The sequence below is a fragment of the Grampus griseus genome, assembly GCF_964374135.1.
Source record: "Grampus griseus genome assembly, chromosome: 12".
In the NCBI taxonomy this organism is placed as follows: domain Eukaryota; kingdom Metazoa; phylum Chordata; class Mammalia; order Artiodactyla; family Delphinidae; genus Grampus; species Grampus griseus.
The window spans coordinates 57,448,545-57,468,182 of NC_139006.1; the positions used below are offsets into that span (position 1 = coordinate 57,448,545).

Sequence of the window (19,638 nt, forward strand, 5' to 3'; positions counted from 1 at the left end):
ACGCGCAGGCCCAGCGGCCATGGCTCACCGGCCTAGACGCTCCGTGGCATGTGTGATCTTCCCGGACCGGGGCACGCACGAACCCATGTCCCCTGCATCGGCAGGCGGACTCTCAACCACTGCGCCACCAGGGAAGCCCAGTTTTCCTTGTTGCATTAATGTCTTTGACAGTTACAGTCCAGTCTTCTAAGATTCTCCCATAATACATTCTTAATGTTGTTTTTTTCTTGATGATTACCTTTAAAAAGTTAATATAAGTCTATCCTGGATCCTATGAATGAATATCTTGGAACTAAGTATTGATATTTCATTTTTATATCTTTATCTGTGTTCTGCCTTTGACCGTGTTGGGACTTTAACTGTTATGGGCTAATGAAAAAAGGACAGAGATAGACCTAAGACAAAAAATGCTTTGGGGGGCAAGTAAAGGCCAAATACCATCATGGTACTTATACTAATGAAGAGTTCATAGTAATTTGAATAGAAAATGAGGCAAGAAAATTGAAGTGCCATGTGGTATACAGCAGTATAGATGTCTTGAATTTCAAAGAACCAGTCCTGTAAGAGTAGTCAATGCCATATTCATGTTGTAGGCAATAGAGTTTCAGCAAAAAGGCTATGCATTGTATTAAGGTTGTTAATTTGAAGTTTTTATATTTAATTTGTAAATTTGATTTTTAAATAATTTATAAGAAATATATACGTGTGTACTTATATGAAGTTTACTCAGGTTTATACATTAAATAACATTATAATAAAAGTAATTTAAGTCAGCACTGGGATCAGAAAATTTAGTTCTTTACAGATTGTCAATATTTTATTCAAGTTTGAGAAACCTGTTTCACATCAGACCTGACATCCACCGCTGGAATTATGCCATAGACATGGCACTTGTAACTATTTGTTTTACTGTTGGGACCTCTGATGATTAGAAAGTTCAAGTTTCTTTGCTTGCTGAAATTACATTTCCTATAAGTTCCAACCATTGGTAATAGTTATACTCAGCAACAAATCAAGTTGGCTCTCTTTTTGTTGGAACTGTAAGTAATAGGAGAATAACTATCATGCTTTTCCCTAGTGTTGCTTCCACACATATTTTTGAAAATCTACTTGGGACAAAACATTGTGCATTAGCCATTGTTTTTGAATTTCTAGGTTAAACAGCTACACTCCTTTCAATCTTTCCTTGAAAGTTTTTTCTTCTCCCCTAATTATAGTAATTTATATATACTCTAGCAATGTCCCTCTTACAATGTGGCACCTAAAAATAAACACATAGAAAACAGAGAATTTATTGACTATCACCAATAATAATGAATAGGAATTATTAAACTCAACAATGTATTAGGCACCAAGAGGCACACTATTCTTGCCAAGAGTTTTGGATCTAGTTGGAAATGCACATTACAATTTTACATACTATTAAATATAAAAATAAACATTGTAGGAGTTTAGAGGTCAGAAATCTGAGTCCTACAGCTGTTACTGGATGTTTCTAGGTTCTAACAAGGGTTAGGTCTTCAAAGATATATTGGGTCTGAATACACCCTGTGTAAACAAGCACCCAAGTACTTTGATTAAAGTAGACTATATATTTGTAAGCCCTTCCTCCACTCTTTATAACGGAAAGAGGAAATCTTTGCTTGAGATAGCAAATACATGATTAAATCTACACGTTTTGGAAGGGGCCCTGAAATTTAAACTTGTTAAAACTCTAATTCCTGTGATTGTTCCCTGGTTAACCAACCTCCAGCCAGTGAAAGTTGTGATAATTCTTTTTGAACTGCATTTCCTTTTGGACTGATTTTAGAAATAGCTCAGGCTCAAAAGACAGTTTCTTATTTTCTTTAAAAAACAACAACAAAAAACAAACAAGAAACAAACCACCGCTAACACTGGAAGAACACAGGAAGTCTGGTACGTAATCAAATAGGCGGCGTTCCCGGAATTCTATTTACACTCAAGAAGATGGTGGGCTCCCTTTGCACATGCGCAAAGAACGCTTGGAGGGGCGGGCAGTTCCGCTGCGTGAGGTCGCGCTCCCGGCAGGGATTGGCGGAGCCAGGGCTGAGAGGCGGAACCGGAAGACCCTGTGTTGTGCGGCTCCGCAAATTCAGTGCCGGAGTCGTCCGAGCTCCCAGTTTTCAGCATTTGGTGTAGCTCTTGGCCGGCGGTGTCATGGGGGAAGCGGAGAAGTTTCACTACATCTACAGTTGTGACCTGGACATCAACGTGCAGCTTAAAATGTAAGAGAATTTGGGGACCGGGACTGGGATTGCTGAGCTTCAGGGGCGGGGAGGCAGGGGCCTATGGGTTGGGGAGAGAAGATGCTTATTAGCTTGATGGTCGGCCTGCGGACGGCCCGGAAGGCTGAAGCCAGGGAAACAGAGGTGAACGGGAGTTTGGAGAGGGGCCGTGTGCGCGGACTGAGGACGTGGTCTCAGTGAGCAGGACAGCTGTAGGAATAAATTCGTAAGTCCCACAGGGTTTATTTTGAAGAAAGCGTTTTGCTGTTCACTGCAACCTTTTGTGGGATTATTACTGCCTCATCTTACAGATAAAGAAATTAAGTCTTGGTTAAATCGTCGTCCTGCCGTTAATAATTGGAAGATCTTACTTTAAAACGGGGCTGGAAGGTGGAATAGAGACTGAAGAAATTATGAAGAGGTAGATACAGGCAGATAAGGTAGCTGAGCACATGGAGGTAGTACTAAAAACACGAGAGGTGATAGAGGATTAGGTTGAGTCTTACGACAGTCTGGCATTGCTTAGCCAGGGAAGTTGGGAGTCAGTCAAAGATGAGGAGGGCTCCAGGTGTAAAGGGACTAGAATATATAAGAGAGCCTTGCAGGAGAATCTTGGGATACCACAGTTGAAGTAAAGGTCCAGGGCATGACATCTTGAGATGAGAATAATGGAACTGAGATGGGGAACAGGTAGCACCAAGTTGGAAATTATGTCCATTGGCAGTCTCATAGATGTATTTTCATATGTGAAAACTATTATAAATTATCACAGATTATTAATCCCAACATCATTCATCATATGTTTTAATCAGTATTCAACAAATGTGCCTCAGACATAGGGCTACATACCTGTAGTAAATACATTTTCTGAGTCATTAGACGCTCCTTTGAATGATTGTTTCCAGAAGTTACTTACTTCAGACTCTGACAAGTCCTTTACTGTTCATTTCGTGGTGGTAAGAATAATATGCCAAACTGTACCTTTGTATAATACTTTACACGCCCATTTAAAGTAATTTTACAGCATACACCAGTAGATGTTTATACAGGACCTGTATTGCCATCATCTGGTAAAGGACTTTCCTTCAGTCTTATTCCTCTCAGTATTTCTTGGACATATGAATGTTTTTTTTTTTTTGAAACATTTGAACATTAAAAGGAAAGAAGAAAATTTTTTTTTAAAATTTGTCCATTATTAACAGACACACATTGAGTATTTTGAGGAAAAGATAAAGCATAAATTAGAAGTTTGGCAAAATTCAGTACAAACCACCTTTTAGCGTCTGAGACTAGTTTTGGGGAGGGCAGGAAGTATCAGTTTAGAATCATATAGTCAGAGAATAGTAAATTTTAAAATTCTGTTTATTTTCCCCAGGCCGTTTCATCTGTGTCTGTGGTTTTAATAAAACTTGCACTTTGATGTCTCTTTTCTTAGTGCCATAGTTGAATATCAAACTGCCCACAAGACATGGTCACTTTGGATGTCCCAAAGCACTTCAAAAGCAGCTTGTCCAAAATGGAGCACATCATTAGCATGCCCTCTAACTCTTATCTTCTCTCACCCTATTTTGGTGATTGTTAGCATCATTCATTGATTTTGGTTAAGACAGGAAAGGAGTCATACGGATTCACACAGACAGCCCCTCTCACCTTCTCTGTTTAATCCTTTACAAGTTGTCTTGAATCTACCTGCTCAGTATCTTTGATCCATGCCCCCTTTAAACCCCATTGCCCTAGCCTTAGTCTACCCTTTTCCTTTTAATTTTGATTGAAAGTCTTCCAACTGATCTTGCTTTCAGTCCCACCTATCCATTACTTTCTTATACTCCTGCCAAAGTATCATAAACACAAATCTGATTATATTTCTCTCAATTCAAATTGTTCAGTTAACAGGTTTTTGAATTTTCATTTTGCGTGAGGCACTGTACTGAATTTGATGGCTACTTGGCTTCATTGCCCCCCCTACACTTCATTCTCATCTCTAGCTTCTTCTCCACATGAGCTTTATGCTTTAGCTATACCAACCTGTAGTTCGTCAGACACACTATCTTGCCTTTTTTCAGTTGTATATGCTGTTCTTTTATTCTGGGATGACTCTCTGCCTCTGGCTGTCATCTTTCATATATTGTTCAGGCTCATTTCAGGCATCTATCTGGGTTACGAGCCCTACCTCCAAGCCACGTTAGGTGCTCCTGAGACTTTCTGATATATCTTTTGGTAATGGGAAGAACATTGGCTTTGGCTTCCTCTGTCCTGGTTTTTATTCTCAGCTCTGTTACTTACTTTGTGATCTTGGATAATAAGCTTGGTCTCTGAGTCTGCTTCATGTTTTATAACATGGTAATATGGTGAAAAGTAAGTAAGAAAGTCTCTATAAAATGCCTGGCACAATATATGATGTAATCTTGATTTCCAAGTAATGTTCCTACCTCTTTTATAATTTTATGCATATCTTTTACTACTTAAAACACTGTATTTCTTAATTTAAAGAACTGATTAGATATCTACATAGTAAAAAAAAAAATGAAAGCATAAAAAAATATGCATTAAAAGTAAGTTTTCTCCCTAGAGCAAGGACTTAATATTTTCCTGTAACACTGTATTGTTTATCTTGTCTTTCATTTCTGGACTTCTGTGCTTAGTACAGTAAATGTTGTTGAAAGACTACAGGAATAAGTGGTCAACTTGAAGTTAATAAAATGAAACTAATGCTTGGAAAGCTGGTGACATCTAGAAGGTAGACACAAGAGTTGATGACAGGGTTTAAAATTAAGAAGCCTAAAATAAAGAAATATGTTGATGAAGTTAGGAATGATCTTAGGCATGTTAGTATTTTAGGAGACCTTTAGTAAATGAAAAAATGACTTTAATTTCATCTATAGGAAAATGTTCAGGTAGCATAAGGTTACTGTGACATAACCATAAGCTATTAGTATTTGTTGTGTTTGTCTTTTAAAAATGTGTCTAAACATTATTGCTTTTATGCTTTCAGAGGAAGTTTGGAAGGGAAGAGAGAACAAAAGAGTTATAAAGCTGTTCTAGAAGACCCAATGTTGAAGTTTTCAGGACTGTACCAAGAAACATGTTCTGACCTCTATGTTACTTGCCAAGTTTTTGCAGAAGGGAAGCCTCTGGCCTTGCCAGTGAGAACATCCTACAAAGCATTTAGTACGAGATGGAAGTAAGTTATTTTCTTGAATATGGTGGGTTCCAGACTATTCTCCCATTTGTTTATAGATGTTGAAAGTATTATTTGGGATTACAGAGGAATTAAATTCTTTATTTAATACCTATAAGCAGTGATCGAATAGTTTAAAGTAGGAACCTACTCAGATAAAGTAGGTGGAAGTGAGGTGGAAGTGAATTTATTTGCCTAATTGAGGTGGAAGTGAATTTATGTTTGTATTGAGTATATTGACATACTTTTATGAGAACTTGACTGATTCACAAAATGACCCAAACCAAAAACACGTCTCTAAATTTGCTCCCATTCTACGCCCTTGAACACAGAAACACTTTTGGATAGTCTGAGAATGTTGTCTAAGCTGATGTTTGGAACTCAGATCTTTAGAGAGAGATATGTTGTCATCTGTTTGGATCAGTTGTTTATGTTAAATGTGAAACTAACTTTTTTTTTAAGTTTATTAAGCATGCTGCATTAGCAAGCCATTGTTGGAATTCGAGGTAAATGTAATGAACATGAAGTTCCCGTTTATCCAGGATAGTATTGTAGGTCCTTAATATAATCTCTTGACACTTCTTATTTGATAGATTGTGTGGTGTAGTTTTTTTTTTTTTTTTTTTTGGTACGCGGGCCTCTCACTGCTGTGGCCTCTCCCGTTGCGGAGCACAGGCTCCGGACGCGCAGGCTCAGCGGCCATGGCTCACGGGCCCAGCCGCTCCGCGGCATGTGGGATCTTCCCGGACCGGGGCACGAACCCATGTCCCCTGCATCGGCAGGCGGACTCTCAATCACTGCGCCACCAGGGAAGCCCGTGTGGTGTAGTTTTAATGTTTGATTCGTGAGTAGTATTCAGTACCCTGGTAGGCTTGGTACAGGATACACAGGTTGTGTGCCTCTCAGTGAAGGAGTTTATGCCCACAGTATTCATGGAGGACAGGATGTGGCCACATGGACTCCCAGGCGGTACTGTTGAGGATACAACCCTTTGTTTACCAAGTGTGGCCCAGTAGACTGGGAAAAGTTTTGTGGAGAGATCAGAAGCCTAAGCTCTGATGATCTGGCTACACTGAAACCAACTGTTTTAATGGTGTAATTTCTTTAGTAGTCTTTTTGTGGCTAGATATATATACACACGAGTATATATATGTATTTGTACTTATTATTCTGGAAAATTTCAAACCTGTAAAAGTAGAGAGAATAATATAATGAACTTCCAGGGCTCCCTCACCTACCTTCAGTAATTACTTACTCAGGCCAATCTTGTTTCAGCTATACCCAATGTTATTTTGAAGCAAATTCCAAATATTATATCATCTTAACTTAAATATTTCTTTATGTCTGTAACATAGCTACATATCATCATTACACCTAAAACAACCCACCAGAACTCCTATAATTGTATCAGAGGTTCTTAAACTGGAATCAGGAAATCTACAAAACCCTGAAATTGTATGCAGAATTTTTTTGTGTCTTGCGCATTTTTACGGGGACAGAGCTCAAAGCTTTTATTAGACTTTTTGAGGTGGCTTGTGACCCCCCCAAAAGATTTAGAACCACAAATTTAGGTCTAGGAAGTCAACATTTATGGAGAATTCCACTTTTCTTGGGGGAAATTGTATGGTGGTTTTGTTCCATGCCTTGGCAATAAAAGAGATTAGAGCAAAAGCAAATTCCCAGTTATAGGGAGATGAACATCTTTCTCCTCTTCCTCCCATTTACCAGCTCCTCTCTGCATTGTTTATGTATTTTCAAGGATATAAAAACTTTCATATTTGCTCTCTCAAGGTTTGAGGTTTTTAGTTTATATATTTTTTTAATTGTGAAACTAACAAAGTACTCTAAAATAATTAGAATGGCTTTATTTTTTAATTAAAAGGTTTAAAACAGCTGTGTAGAAGATAGATTGAGAAAATACCTTACGTTGGGTAAATATATGAGGATAGGTTTTTATCTTTTTTTAAAATTAATTAATTTATTTATTTTTGGCTGCATTGGGTCTTCGTTTCTGTGTGTGGGCTTTCTCTAGTTGTGGTTAGCAGGGCTACTCTTCGTTGTGGTGCACGGGCTTCTCATTGTGGTAGCTTCTCTTATTGCGGAGCACAGGCTCTAGGCACGCGGGCTTCAGTAGTTGTGGCTCGTGGGCTCTAGAGCGCAGGCTCAGTAGTTGTGGTGCACAGACTTATTTGCTCCACGGTATGTGGGATCTCCCTGGACCAGTGCTCGAACCCATGTCCCCTGCATTAGCAGGTGGATTCTTAATCACTGCACCACCAGGGAAGTCCCTATCTTCTTTTAAATATACTCTTTGGGCTTAACGGAAACATTTGCAGATTTTGTACATCCTGCTCTTTAGTATTTAAGAGTTGAAGTTTTTACCAATTCATCAAAACAAAAATAGCACTTCTAAAATAAATAAGGGCAAACTTTATACAGCCCTTATTTTCTATAAGCACTGACTTAAAAGAAGATTCTGTAGACTGGGGGGGGGGAAATAAATTATACCACAAAAGGATCTCTTGCTATCTTAATTTTTGCACTTCAGAAAGTATTTTGGGGTAGTATGAGATTCCAAGTTGTCTAAATCTATTTCTGAGTTTCTGATAGTGAGTTGTGAGAGTTCAAATAATGAGAAGCTCATCCAAAATTCATCCGAATCTCTTCTACCATATTCTATTCTATCCTGTCCTATAATAAGAGAGCCCATGAGGAGGAAACCTATACTTTCTTTAGTTACACTTAGGGTAAAATTATCATCTTTAGGTGTGAAATACTGCAAATTTTTAAGTTATATATATGAATATTATTCTGCAGGCAAGTGGTTTAATTTTTTTTTTAATTTATGTTTTGTCTTGTCACGTGGAGGATTTGAAATGGCTTTAGACATAGACTATCTAATATAATTTTAAAGTTAGAAAGTTAGGATTTAGGAGTGCATTAATCACACTAGAGAATTAGTACACTGGTGTATGGGTGTGGGGTACGTGGTGGGAAGTCATACCATCCAGAATCAAGCTTTAGAATCCTGGAATATTTTGAAAGTTGCCAGGTGAATTTAAGCCTAATTAGAGTTGGGGCATGAAGAAGGGATGATTCATGGGAAGGGAGAGAACAAAATGGTGTTCAAAATACACAGTTCTTTGATATCTGACCAGATCTTTTCATAATTTCTAGAATATCTTGAGTAGTTTTCAAACTATTTTTTAGCTGCAGATTCATTTTCTTCAAAAGAAATCTTCTGCAGAAGCCCAGTATGTAAAACAGGTAAAGTGTTTTTGCTTTAATTTAAAGAGGTATGGGGGTCAGGTGTTGGATGGCAAAAGGTTTGAGGCAGATGATTGCTTGCTCTCATGTATTCTCCTAGTCAAAGGACAGAATATAAGGATGAGTATTTTCACAGCTCATTTTGGATATTGTTACTGACTTTTCTCTTTAACTTTAGCCTGTGTTAACTAATCTTTGTGGTTTGTTCATTGGCATAAGGTTACACTGCTTAGTATTTACCTTTTTATTCTGGCCTACCATGTGAATAGTAATTAAATAAATTCATTTAGTTTCTTAAGCTTGTCTGTAGGGGAGAAAGGCTTTTTAAACATGTATTTTATTTCTTTAAGAACTTCATAGAATAAAAGGATTTAATGATGTTTAGAGTCTCCTTTAAATCGAAAGCCATTTCTAATTTTCCTGTAGGTCCTTGAATTTATATGGTGGATGTAAATGTTTTGTTCTTTAATAAGTTCGTGAAATTCTGTTCAGTTTCTTACTGATGCAGGTGTATTTGACCTAGACTGGGATATGCCCTTTGAGAATAATTTTGAGTAAACAGAGAGAAGCAGTTCTGTGTGTCTGCTGGGTATTACTTTGTGTGTTGTTTGCATAGTTTTCTTTTGGGATTTTAAAAGCCATCTGTTGTTTAGGGAAGTTGAGATGATCAGATAAATCCAGTGTTAAGTTTGAATGCAGAAGAAAATTTGCAGAGGTGAATAGAGAGTAAAAAAAATGGGAGAACTGTGCTGTCATTACTGTTAGTAAGAACAAACATTCCTTAGTGAAATCATATGTAAAAATATGCTTTGAAAGCATTAAAAAAATAGCTAAGCATTATTGGTATTTATGAAATAACTTGAGTGGAAGAAAAATCTCATGTAAAAAAGTTGTCACATATCTGTCCAGAGCAGTCTAGTAACTTCATGTTACAAAGTTAGTGGATGGTCTCCTTTGATCTCTTTAAAATTTTGTTTTTTTTCTGCTTTATTGAGATACTGATGTATATTATAGGACCATGTTATATCTAGCAGCATTTTGAGTATAATATGAGTAATTCTGATTTCTTTCTTTTCTTAATAAAAAACTGTTCTGGAGAGTGCTTACAGAAAAAAAAAAATCACAGTTTAGTTCTAAAACAACTTTGGTTCTGATAGGTTTATGTGTTTTCCCAGATTTTTATTAGCTATTATTATATTCTTTGTGTCTTAGTGATATCGTTTGTTTCTCTTTTCTTCATTGAAGTATAGTTGATTTACAGTATTGTGTTGGTTTCAGGTATATAGCAAAGGGATTCTGTTATACATATATATGTATATATCTTTTTTCTTATTCTTTTCCATTGTATTTTATTACAAGATATTGATTATAGTTCCCTATGCTATACAGTAAATCCTTGATGTCTGAGTTTCTTGATTAAAGAATTTACCAGTGTTATTTTTCATGAGCTTTGTTTTTCAAAATATTTTTTTTCATGTGTTCTATAGGTATATCTTGGAGATATTGCAGGTTCAGGTGTAGATCACCACAATAAAGCGAGTATTGCAATAAAGCAATTTTTTTGGTTTTCCAATGCATATGAAAGTTATCTTTATACTGTAGTCTATTAGGTGTGCAATAGCATTGTGTCTAAACACAGTGTTCATACCTTAATTAAAAATTACTTTATTGCTAAAAAATTCTATCATCTGAGCCTTCAGCGAGTCATAGTAGTAACATCTAACATCAAAGATCACTTACAACAGATCACCATAAAAAATATATTAATAATGAAAACGTTTGAAATATTGAAAGAATTACCAAAATGGGATAGAGAGACACAAAATGAGCAAAAGCTGTTGGAAAAATGGTACCCATAGACTTGTTAGATGCAGAGTTGCCATAAACCTCAATTTGTAAAAAATGCAATATCTGCAAAGCCCAATAAAGTGAAGTGAAATAAAATGCAGATATGCCTGTATTTAAAATTGAAGTTGCGTAGAGCAAACTTGAGGTAAGTGCCACGTTATTTTTTGTACTACTAACTTAATCTTTTGACATTTTCTCTGGACAAACCTTCTTGTATGGTTTGTTAACTTAAAAGAAAGTTATACACAGATGTTTATGTTGACTTTCTTTCCTTAGCTTTATGTTTTTGTTGACTTTATTTCCATAGCTGGAATGAATGGCTAAAACTGCCTGTGAAATACCCTGACCTGCCCAGGAATGCGCAAGTGGCCCTGACTATATGGGATGTGTATGGACCAGGAAAGGCAGTGCCTGTGGGAGGAACAACAGTTTCACTGTTTGGAAAATACGGGTAAGCGTTTTCTTTTCCTATGGAAATGTTGTTGCTTTCTGGCCCTTTTCTTTCTTGACCTTAATAGTTTATGCCCAGTCTGGTTCTCTGTGCTAGGAAGTGAAACCTATTGGATACATATTGGATACATATGATTCTGTAGTACTTGAGGCTGAAGTTGACACATATTTCCTTCAGGAGATGCAGATAGATTAATTAAAAAACACAGTTTGTATTTCTCTACTGTTAATGATTGGTAATGTGATTTCTATTAGGAAATAGTCATTGGAAACTAGAACCTTATTTTTAGGAAAAAAAGGCTATTTGTCATATACTGTAACTGCTTTGTTATAGGGTTTTTCTGCTTTGTCATAATAGTGACAAAAAGGACAATAAACAGGGTTTAAAAAGTACTAAAGCACTAATTTGCTGTAATGGTAATGATTATAATAGGAAAGTTAATTTTGTTTTTAAAAATTTACAGATAATAGAAGTTAATTGTAAAACAAAAACAAAAACATGATAGTCCTTTAGGGTGTTTTTTCTCTATCCCTTTTCTCCTGAGCAGAGAGATCACTCTTCATCTTAAGAAAATTGTTGACATTCTATTCTTTCTATGTTTATTAATTGGAACTTTTCTCTAAAAAACTTGGTCTTTCATCATATATTGAGTTACCTTGGTATACAGTTCATATAGGAAAGGCAGATTAATGTTTAATTTTTTTTCCCCTTTAACAATTTTAAGAATGAATTGGTTGGTGCCTTGGTAACCTTGAAAGTGACGATTGATGATTTTTTGGTTTTTTGTTCTTAAGTTTCATCATGAACTTTTAAACAGTTTTGAAATGTTTCAATCCATTGTTCTTTTTATTCTTTATAATTCTTAAAAATTCCAATTTTTGGTCAGTAGGAGCCCCTTCAAGTTGATCCCATGTTCTTTTGACAGTATAGCACACCAGTAGTCATTGGTAGCTTCTTTACTTTCTGGAGACAAGCTATTCCAGGCTCATTGGGAAATTTCCTGCCCCAGACCTGGACTCTCTGAAAGAAGTCCTAGTTCCTTTAGGTATCAAATGGTAGAGACCATAATCTAGATATTATCAAACTTCTTAATTTTTGCCCATTTTAAAATTGAAAAATATTATCTCCTAAATTAATTTTCACATCATTAAATATGAGTGAAGATGATTGTATTGTGATATTTCCCTTTACATTTGTGTTTATGTTTCTGTGAATTGCTTTTTCATATCCTTTGCCCATTTTTTAAAATTGAGGTATAATTCACATACCATAAAATTCTTTGTCTTTTTTTTTTGAGTTGTCATTTTTCTTATTAATTTGTAAGGGGTCTTTGTAGATTAGTGAAATTAGCCCTTTGTGTGTTACATGTTACACATATTGTTTTTCCTGTTTGACATTTTCTTTTGAATTATATATTTGTTTGTTGCTTATTTACTTGCAGCTCATGAATCTTAAATTATGATGTTGAATTTATCAGTTTTTTATAAACCAGTGGGGGTTAGGAAGGCAGGTAGAACTAGATTGTCTGGGTTTAAAACCTGGTTCTTTTGCTTATTATCTGTGTACCCTTGGGCAAGTTATTTAATCTCTTTATGCCTCAGTTTCCTTATCTGTAAAATGAGATATTAGTATTTACCTCACAGAGTAGTTGATGATGATAAATTACTAAAGACATGCAATGAGCTTAATAAGTGCTCAGTAAATATTAGCTGTCATTATTTCTGAACTATTCTTGTTAGTTTTGAATACTATTAATTATAAAATGTTTTAATATTAGAGATGGATAATCTTCCTCATTCGTAGTCCTTTCAGAATTTCTCTGGATAGTCTCTATATTTTATCAGATAAATATTAATATTATTTCCTCAGTTAAAAAAAAAAGCTCATTCTTATTTTGTTGGGAAACTGTATTGAATTATATATGTGAATTACAGAGAGAATTGATATCCTTATAATATTGAATTTTTCTGTTCAGGATAGGATGTCTCAGAAAAGCTTCAACTCATGAATAAAATGTAGATGTAATTTCATTGAGAATAGCTTGATTGTTTAGTAATGTGTAGGTATTTTACTTTAATGTATCTATTAAAGAAACATTTATTATTGAAATCCATGCAGGAACAATAATTTAGACATAGTCTGAGACATCGTGGCCTCCAGTTTTAAATATGTTTTTTGATAAAATGGCAGGTTATAGTAGAATGGACATATTACAAAATCAGTATGTTTCTTTTCTGGAATGTTTGTACCTTTTTACTTTCTCTACCAGGGTGGAATTTGCTTGCCATATAGAAAAAAAATGCACAACAGATTATTACTCTTACTGTAGTCTTAGTGGTTAAATCTTCTTGAGAAACAGCCAGATAGACCTCTTGGTTTTTCTTCCTGGCCTCTTCATTAGTGGTTTACCTTCTGAAATAACAGCGGGAGTTTCCCTCATGAAAACACCTCTTTTAACACTCATATATCGATACATTTTCATTGACCTTAGGATGTAGTTTCAGGAGACAATCTGACTAGACTATAGGTGTGAGACAATAGAAATTTCCATAGAAGTACAGTGAAATGACCTGCCTACAGCCAAATCAATTCTCAGATTGACATTTGTGACACGGTTTTACTTGGCCTTTGACAAGTTTTTATAAAGTACGTGAAATCAGTAGTAATCATTGTGTGTACGTGTATGTATAATAACTCATGTTAGATCACCTACTGTTCCCTCTAGGCTGATGCTTATAGTGACCTGCACCTCAGAAAAAGGAAATCTGAGAAGCCCTATGAAATTAAAATAACTCCTTTTTCTCTCTGTGTCCTGGGGCCTTCCCTTGAAGGCTAACTGGGATGCAGTGGAGACAAGCCGAGGCATTCCCTCGCAAGATACTGGACTTCCTGTGCACCTTTGGATTGTGGAAGAATATGATATTCAGGATGTTCCAGGTGCTATAGCAGAGTGCAGACATCCACTTGTACTGCTGGGTCACAGCTGCTTCTCTGCATGGTGTTGCTGACATTCATGGTGAGAAAGTAGCATGAGTCTTCTGTGTGATCTCAGGAGGAAGCCTGTGCAAATTTTTTTCCACCTACCATTAAAAATCATGTCATGTGCCACCACAGTTCTCATGACTTAGGGAAATGCTGCTTTAGACCTTCATTTCCTCAAATGTTTCTTAGGCAATGAAATAACACCAGTTGTACCGCACCTTGTTCCTTAAATAGTCCTTTTATGGACTTATTAGCTATTTAAAAGTGGTCCTCAAAGTGTGTAATAGCTGTGTTATAGTATCGGGAGTCCTGTGACTACCAACTCTTGCTGTTTGCTAATACCTGTTTTGTATTCTTGAGTCAGTGTGAAGCAGTGCTTCTTGGAGGATAGTGTAGTTAATCTAAAGACAGATGTGTTAGGATATGGCTGGAGTAACTAATTGTCCTCATTTTGAAAGTCTAGCTTGTGAGATTCCTAAGTAGCTAAAGAATTGATTGATCATTAGGTTAAATTGGCAAAGGATCATACGCAAGCTGTATATTTCTCTTGCAGATGTTTTTTCCAAATGTGAATTCTGAAGTCAGGCCAGTTGTTGCTGTAGTGGTTTGGCACTGGGAGCTGGAGCATCTACAGCAGCTGTTGCTGGGGCCTCTGTTTGTGTCTGAGGGAGATCCTGCTGTACCGTTTTCTTTCTTGCCTGTTTGGCTTAATTTCCCAAATGGACTTGATGCTCTGAGCATCTTCTGACTTGCCACCTGGAGGCTGTGTAACTCTCTATAAAGGTTCCATTAGTGTCAAAAGAAAGTAATATGTTCACTTGATCATTTGAATCACTTGGCATCACCCCTACCTTCCATGTCCCCTTATCCTTAAATCTCTTCTCCAGATCCATCCCAAGGCACCTAAATTATTTAGTAAACTGGCTTCCTGCCAAATGTACTTATTTTTGATTTAGTTAAGTTCAGCCAAACTATTCACTTGGGGGCAAGGAAGTGGAGAGAGGAAGGGAAGCTTTCTGCTGTTTCTGAAGGTATATTTAAGGATATTCATGGAAAGTGGTATTATGACCTTACTGTACCCAGTTTCTTAGAGACTAAGGTCTGCTTTATGTTGAATGTCTCTCAGTTGAAAGGGAAAGAAAATGAACTTTATAAAGGCTTTTTAAATAATACCACTTTTTTTTTTTATCTTTAACATGATAGATAAATATTGGGTGTATTGAGTCTTCACAACCAGTCAGTACATTTTGTGTTGGGCCTATAAAGTAAGCTTTTGCAGATATGGTTGCTGGATATTACCTGTTTATTTCCAAACTTAGACCTTAACATATTTGGTCCTTAATCTTATACTGCTCATCAGCTTGTAGCTGTCCTTTATAGTTTCCAATCTAAATGTTTATGGCATCATTACTTACATACATTACATAATATTCAGTGAAAATTCTCTTTATTACCTCAGGAAAATCTGCTAAGAAATTTTCCATTGGTCAGATCATGATAATAATGGTTTAAAAATTAATGTGAACCTTTTACAGTTAAGTACAGTGGTTTTAAAGATGGGAAAAGTGCATCACTATATCCATCGTGTACCTAATTAAAAAATTATTTAATATGGGAGTCTTTGGACTTGCCTACTCACCTGCACACACTTCTAGTCTTATTCTTTTCATTGCGATTGACAGCTTGGCCTTTCAGCTTTGGGAGGATGCTGTTTGAATAGACTTTATATTGTTTGAAAGGCCTTGTTAACACTTAAAAAAAGAAAACACACTAACAGAAGACTATCTCTAAACCTCTTCAAAGAAACAAAACTCAGAAACTTGACAGCGTATTTAAAAAGCATATTTGTCTAGAGCTTCTTTTATGAGTTTGTTCAGCCTTTACTGTGGGTCTTCATGGTAGCTTTTTGAAAGAAGCAGAAGCAGAAGCATGACAGTCAGAGGTCATGTAGTCTTTTACTTTAAAGCAGGATCATCCAGCTCAGGCTGAATTTCAACAATATGTTAAATTTCTGACTTGTAGACATGGGTATTTTTTCTTACTGAATCCACTACTGTATTCCCTTTTAGACATCTTTCTTATGGAAAAGAAGATGGGAGAAAAATAAGCCTGTACCCAGTGAAAAGGAAAATAATAGCTAACATTTATCGAATACTTATTACGTGGTAGACACTATTCTAAGTACTTTTTACTTGTACTGGTTTATTTAATTTTTCTAACAACTCTGTGAGATACAGTTCCTCTTTATAATCTCATTTTATAGATGAGGAAACAGGCACAGAGAAGTTAAGTAACTTACCCAAAGTCTTGTAGGTAATAGGTGGCACAGCTGGGATCCAAACCTCGGCAGTTCAACTCCGCTGTCTACTATGCTGAATTGTCACTTAAAGTAGAAAGTTATATAATTATTTTAATTTGGTTTCAATCATTGTAAATGTGACATTCTTTCGCTGGGTAGAAATTTGGTTTCTGTTTCTAAGATCTCCACTGACGTGTTGAAGTGCATGTGGTCCATTACTGATGCTTCTCTGTTTCCAGTTTACCTTTAGAATCTCTGTAATAGTTCTAACTGCTTGGAGGAGAAAAGAATGGCACGTGAAAAACAGTGTTACATGGATTTTAGTTGCTTGGTTAATTGCTTTACAGCCCACTGGAGGCTTAAAGCTTGGCAAGAGAGACATGCATTTCCTTGGTAGAATTCTCTCTGTTTACGAATCTGAAATTTCCCATAATGAACTACATTAATTTAATTCTGTCCTGAACATTCTCTTTTTGCCTAGCATGTTTCGCCAAGGGATGCATGACTTGAAAGTCTGGCCTAACGTGGAAGCAGATGGATCAGAACCCACAAAAACTCCTGGCAGAACAAGCAGTACTCTCTCAGAAGATCAGATGAGCCGCCTTGCCAAGGTAAAAAAGAAGCTATTGGAACAGGTGGAAGGCTCTGAATGATGTCTGTTGTAGTATAAATTGACATTATGAATTCTGTCAGATTACTTTTTAATTTAAATTTAATCTTTTAATAATAGTTTTATTGAAATATAATTCACATACCATAAAGTTCACCCTTGGAAAGTGTACAGTTTAATGGTTCTTTAGTGAATTCACAAAGTTGTACGATCATTACCACTATTTACTTTTAGACCATTTTTATCAAAAATATAACCATGTACTCATTAGCAGTCATTCCCCATTCCCTCCTTCCTTCAGCCCCTGTCAACCACTCATCCACTTTTTATCTCTGTAGATATTCCAATTCTGGACATTTCACGTAAAGAGAATCATAATACATGGCCTTTTGTGTCTGTAATTCCAACAGATTTGAAAATGTAGAGCTTTTGGTGATACCTTCAAGATGACCACCTACTTTTTTGGTAGCATTGTCTTAAAGATGCAAGTGCTAGAGATTCTTATATTGTTTGAAAGTGAAAATTTCTTATATTAGCCTGTCTAAATTACCCTCACTCCACCCCACCTCTCTTTTTGTAAATTGACTGAGTTATTACCTCTTTTTTTCAAAATTGTGTTAATGAAGTGTTTTCATTTAATGTTTGTATTTCTAAGTTCAATTCTATTCTCAAATCACAGTAGTGTAACTTATGTTGTGAATATCTGTTCAAAAAGTACTATGTTAGATACTGTTTAAAGATGCTTTTACAATACTTTTATTAAGAGACTTTCTTTTAATTTTTACATGTAATTTTCCTTTGTGATCTTATTAGTTACGGATGACTCTATTACGTCTGGAGAAAGTTTTAATGCCAAGCACTTTACAACTTTTTTGTTTTAGATTCCATATATATATGTGTTAGCATACAGTATTTGTTTTTCTCTTTCTGACTTACTTCACTCTGTATGACAGACTCTAGGTCCATCCACTTCACTACAAATAACTCAATTTTGTTTCCTTTTATGGCTGAGTAATATTCCATTGTATATATGTGTCACGTCTTCTTTATCCATTCATCTGTCAGTGGACACTTAGGGTGCTCCCATGTCCTGGCTATTGTAAATAGTGTTTTAATGACCGTTGTGGAACATGACTCTTACTGAATTATGGTTTTCTCAGGGTATATGCCCAGTAGTGGGATTGCTGGGTCATATGGTAGTTCTGTTTTTAGTTTTCTAAGGAACCTCCATACTGTTCTCCATAGTGGCTGTATCAGTTTACATTCCCACCAACAGTGCAAGAGGGTTCCCTTTTCTCCACACTCTCTTCGGCATTTATTGTTCATAGTTTTTTTTTTTTTTTTTTTGCGGTGCGCAGGCCTCTCACTGTTGTGGCCTCTCCCGTTGCGGGGCACAGGCTCCGGATGCACAGGCTCAGTGGCCATGGCTCATGGGCCCAGCTGCTCCACGGCATGTGGGATCTTCCCGTACTGGGGCATGAACCTGTGTCCCCTGCATCGGCAGGCAGACTCTCAACCACTGTGCCACCAGGGAAGCCCCTGTTTCTAGATTTTTTGATGATGGCCATTCTGACTGGTGTGAGGTGATACCTCATTATAGTTTTGATTGCATTTCTCTGATGGTTAGTGATGATGAGCATCCTTTCATGTGTTTGTTGGCAGTCTGTATATCTTCTTTGGAGAAATGTCTATTTAGGTCTTCTGACCATTTTTGGATTGGGTTGTTTGTTTTTTGGATATTGAGCTGCATGAGCTGCTTGTAAGGTTTGGAGATTAATCCTTTGTCACTTGCTGCATTTGCAAATATTTTCTCCCATTCATAGTGTTGTCTTTTTGTCTTGTTTATGGTTTCTTTTGGTGTGCAAAAGCTTTGAAGTTTCATTAGGTCCCATTTGTTTATTTTTATTTCTATTTCTTTAGGAGGTGGGTCAAAAAGGATTTTGCTTTGATTTATGTCATGGAGTGTTCTGCCTGTGTTTTCCTCTAAGACTCTGATAGTTTCTGGCCTTACATTTAGGTCTTTAATCCATTTTGAGTTTATTTTTGTGTATGGTGTTAAGGAGTGTTCTAATTTCATTCTTTTAGATGTAGCTGTCATTTTCCTGGCACCACTTATTGAAGAGGCTGTCTTTTCTCCATTGTATTTTTTTTGCCTCCTTTATCAAAAATAAGGTGACCATATGTGTGTGGGTTTATCTCTGGACTTTCTATCCTGTTCTATTGATCTGTATTTCTGTTTTTCTGCCATTACAATACTGTCTTGATTACTGTAGCTTCATAGTATAGTCTGAAGTCACGGAGCCTGATTCCCCCAGCTCCGTTTTTCTTTCTCAAGATTGTTTGGGCTGTTCAGGGTCTTTTGTTTTTCAACACAAATTGTGAAATTTTTTGTTCTAGTTCTATGAAAAATGCCATTGGCAGTTTGATAGGTATTGCATTGAATCTGTAGATTGCTTTGGGTAATATAGTCATTTTCACAATGTTGGTTCTTCCAATCCAAGAACATGGTATACCTCTCCATCTGTTTGTATCATCTTTAATTTCTTTCATCAGTGTCTTATAGTTTTCTGCATACAAATCTTTTGTCTCCTTAGGTAAGTTTATTCCTAGGTATTTTATTCTTTTTGTTGAAATAGTAAATGGGACTGTTTCCTTAATTTCACTTTCAGAGTTTTCATCATTAGTGTGTAGGAATACAAGAGATTTCTGTGCATTAATTTTGTATCCTGCTACTTTACCAAATTCAGTGATTAGCTC

General features: G+C 36.2%; 1 protein-coding gene across 3 annotated transcripts in view; it reads left to right on the forward strand.

Annotated features, from left to right (window-relative positions):
• The first annotated feature begins 2,095 nt into the window (after positions 1-2,095).
• PIK3C3 (phosphatidylinositol 3-kinase catalytic subunit type 3) overlaps positions 2,096-19,638 on the forward strand; it is a 158,471-nt gene continuing 140,928 nt past the window's right edge. For all 3 annotated transcript variants that reach the window (XM_082667222.1, XM_082667224.1, XM_082667223.1), the window contains exons 1-4: positions 2,096-2,246; positions 5,239-5,427; positions 10,847-10,990; positions 16,753-16,882. In XM_082667222.1, the coding sequence (XP_082523348.1) occupies positions 2,179-2,246; positions 5,239-5,427; positions 10,847-10,990; positions 16,753-16,882 (531 nt within the window). In that variant the 5' untranslated portion in view covers positions 2,096-2,178. The remainder of the gene's footprint in view (positions 2,247-5,238; positions 5,428-10,846; positions 10,991-16,752; positions 16,883-19,638) is intronic.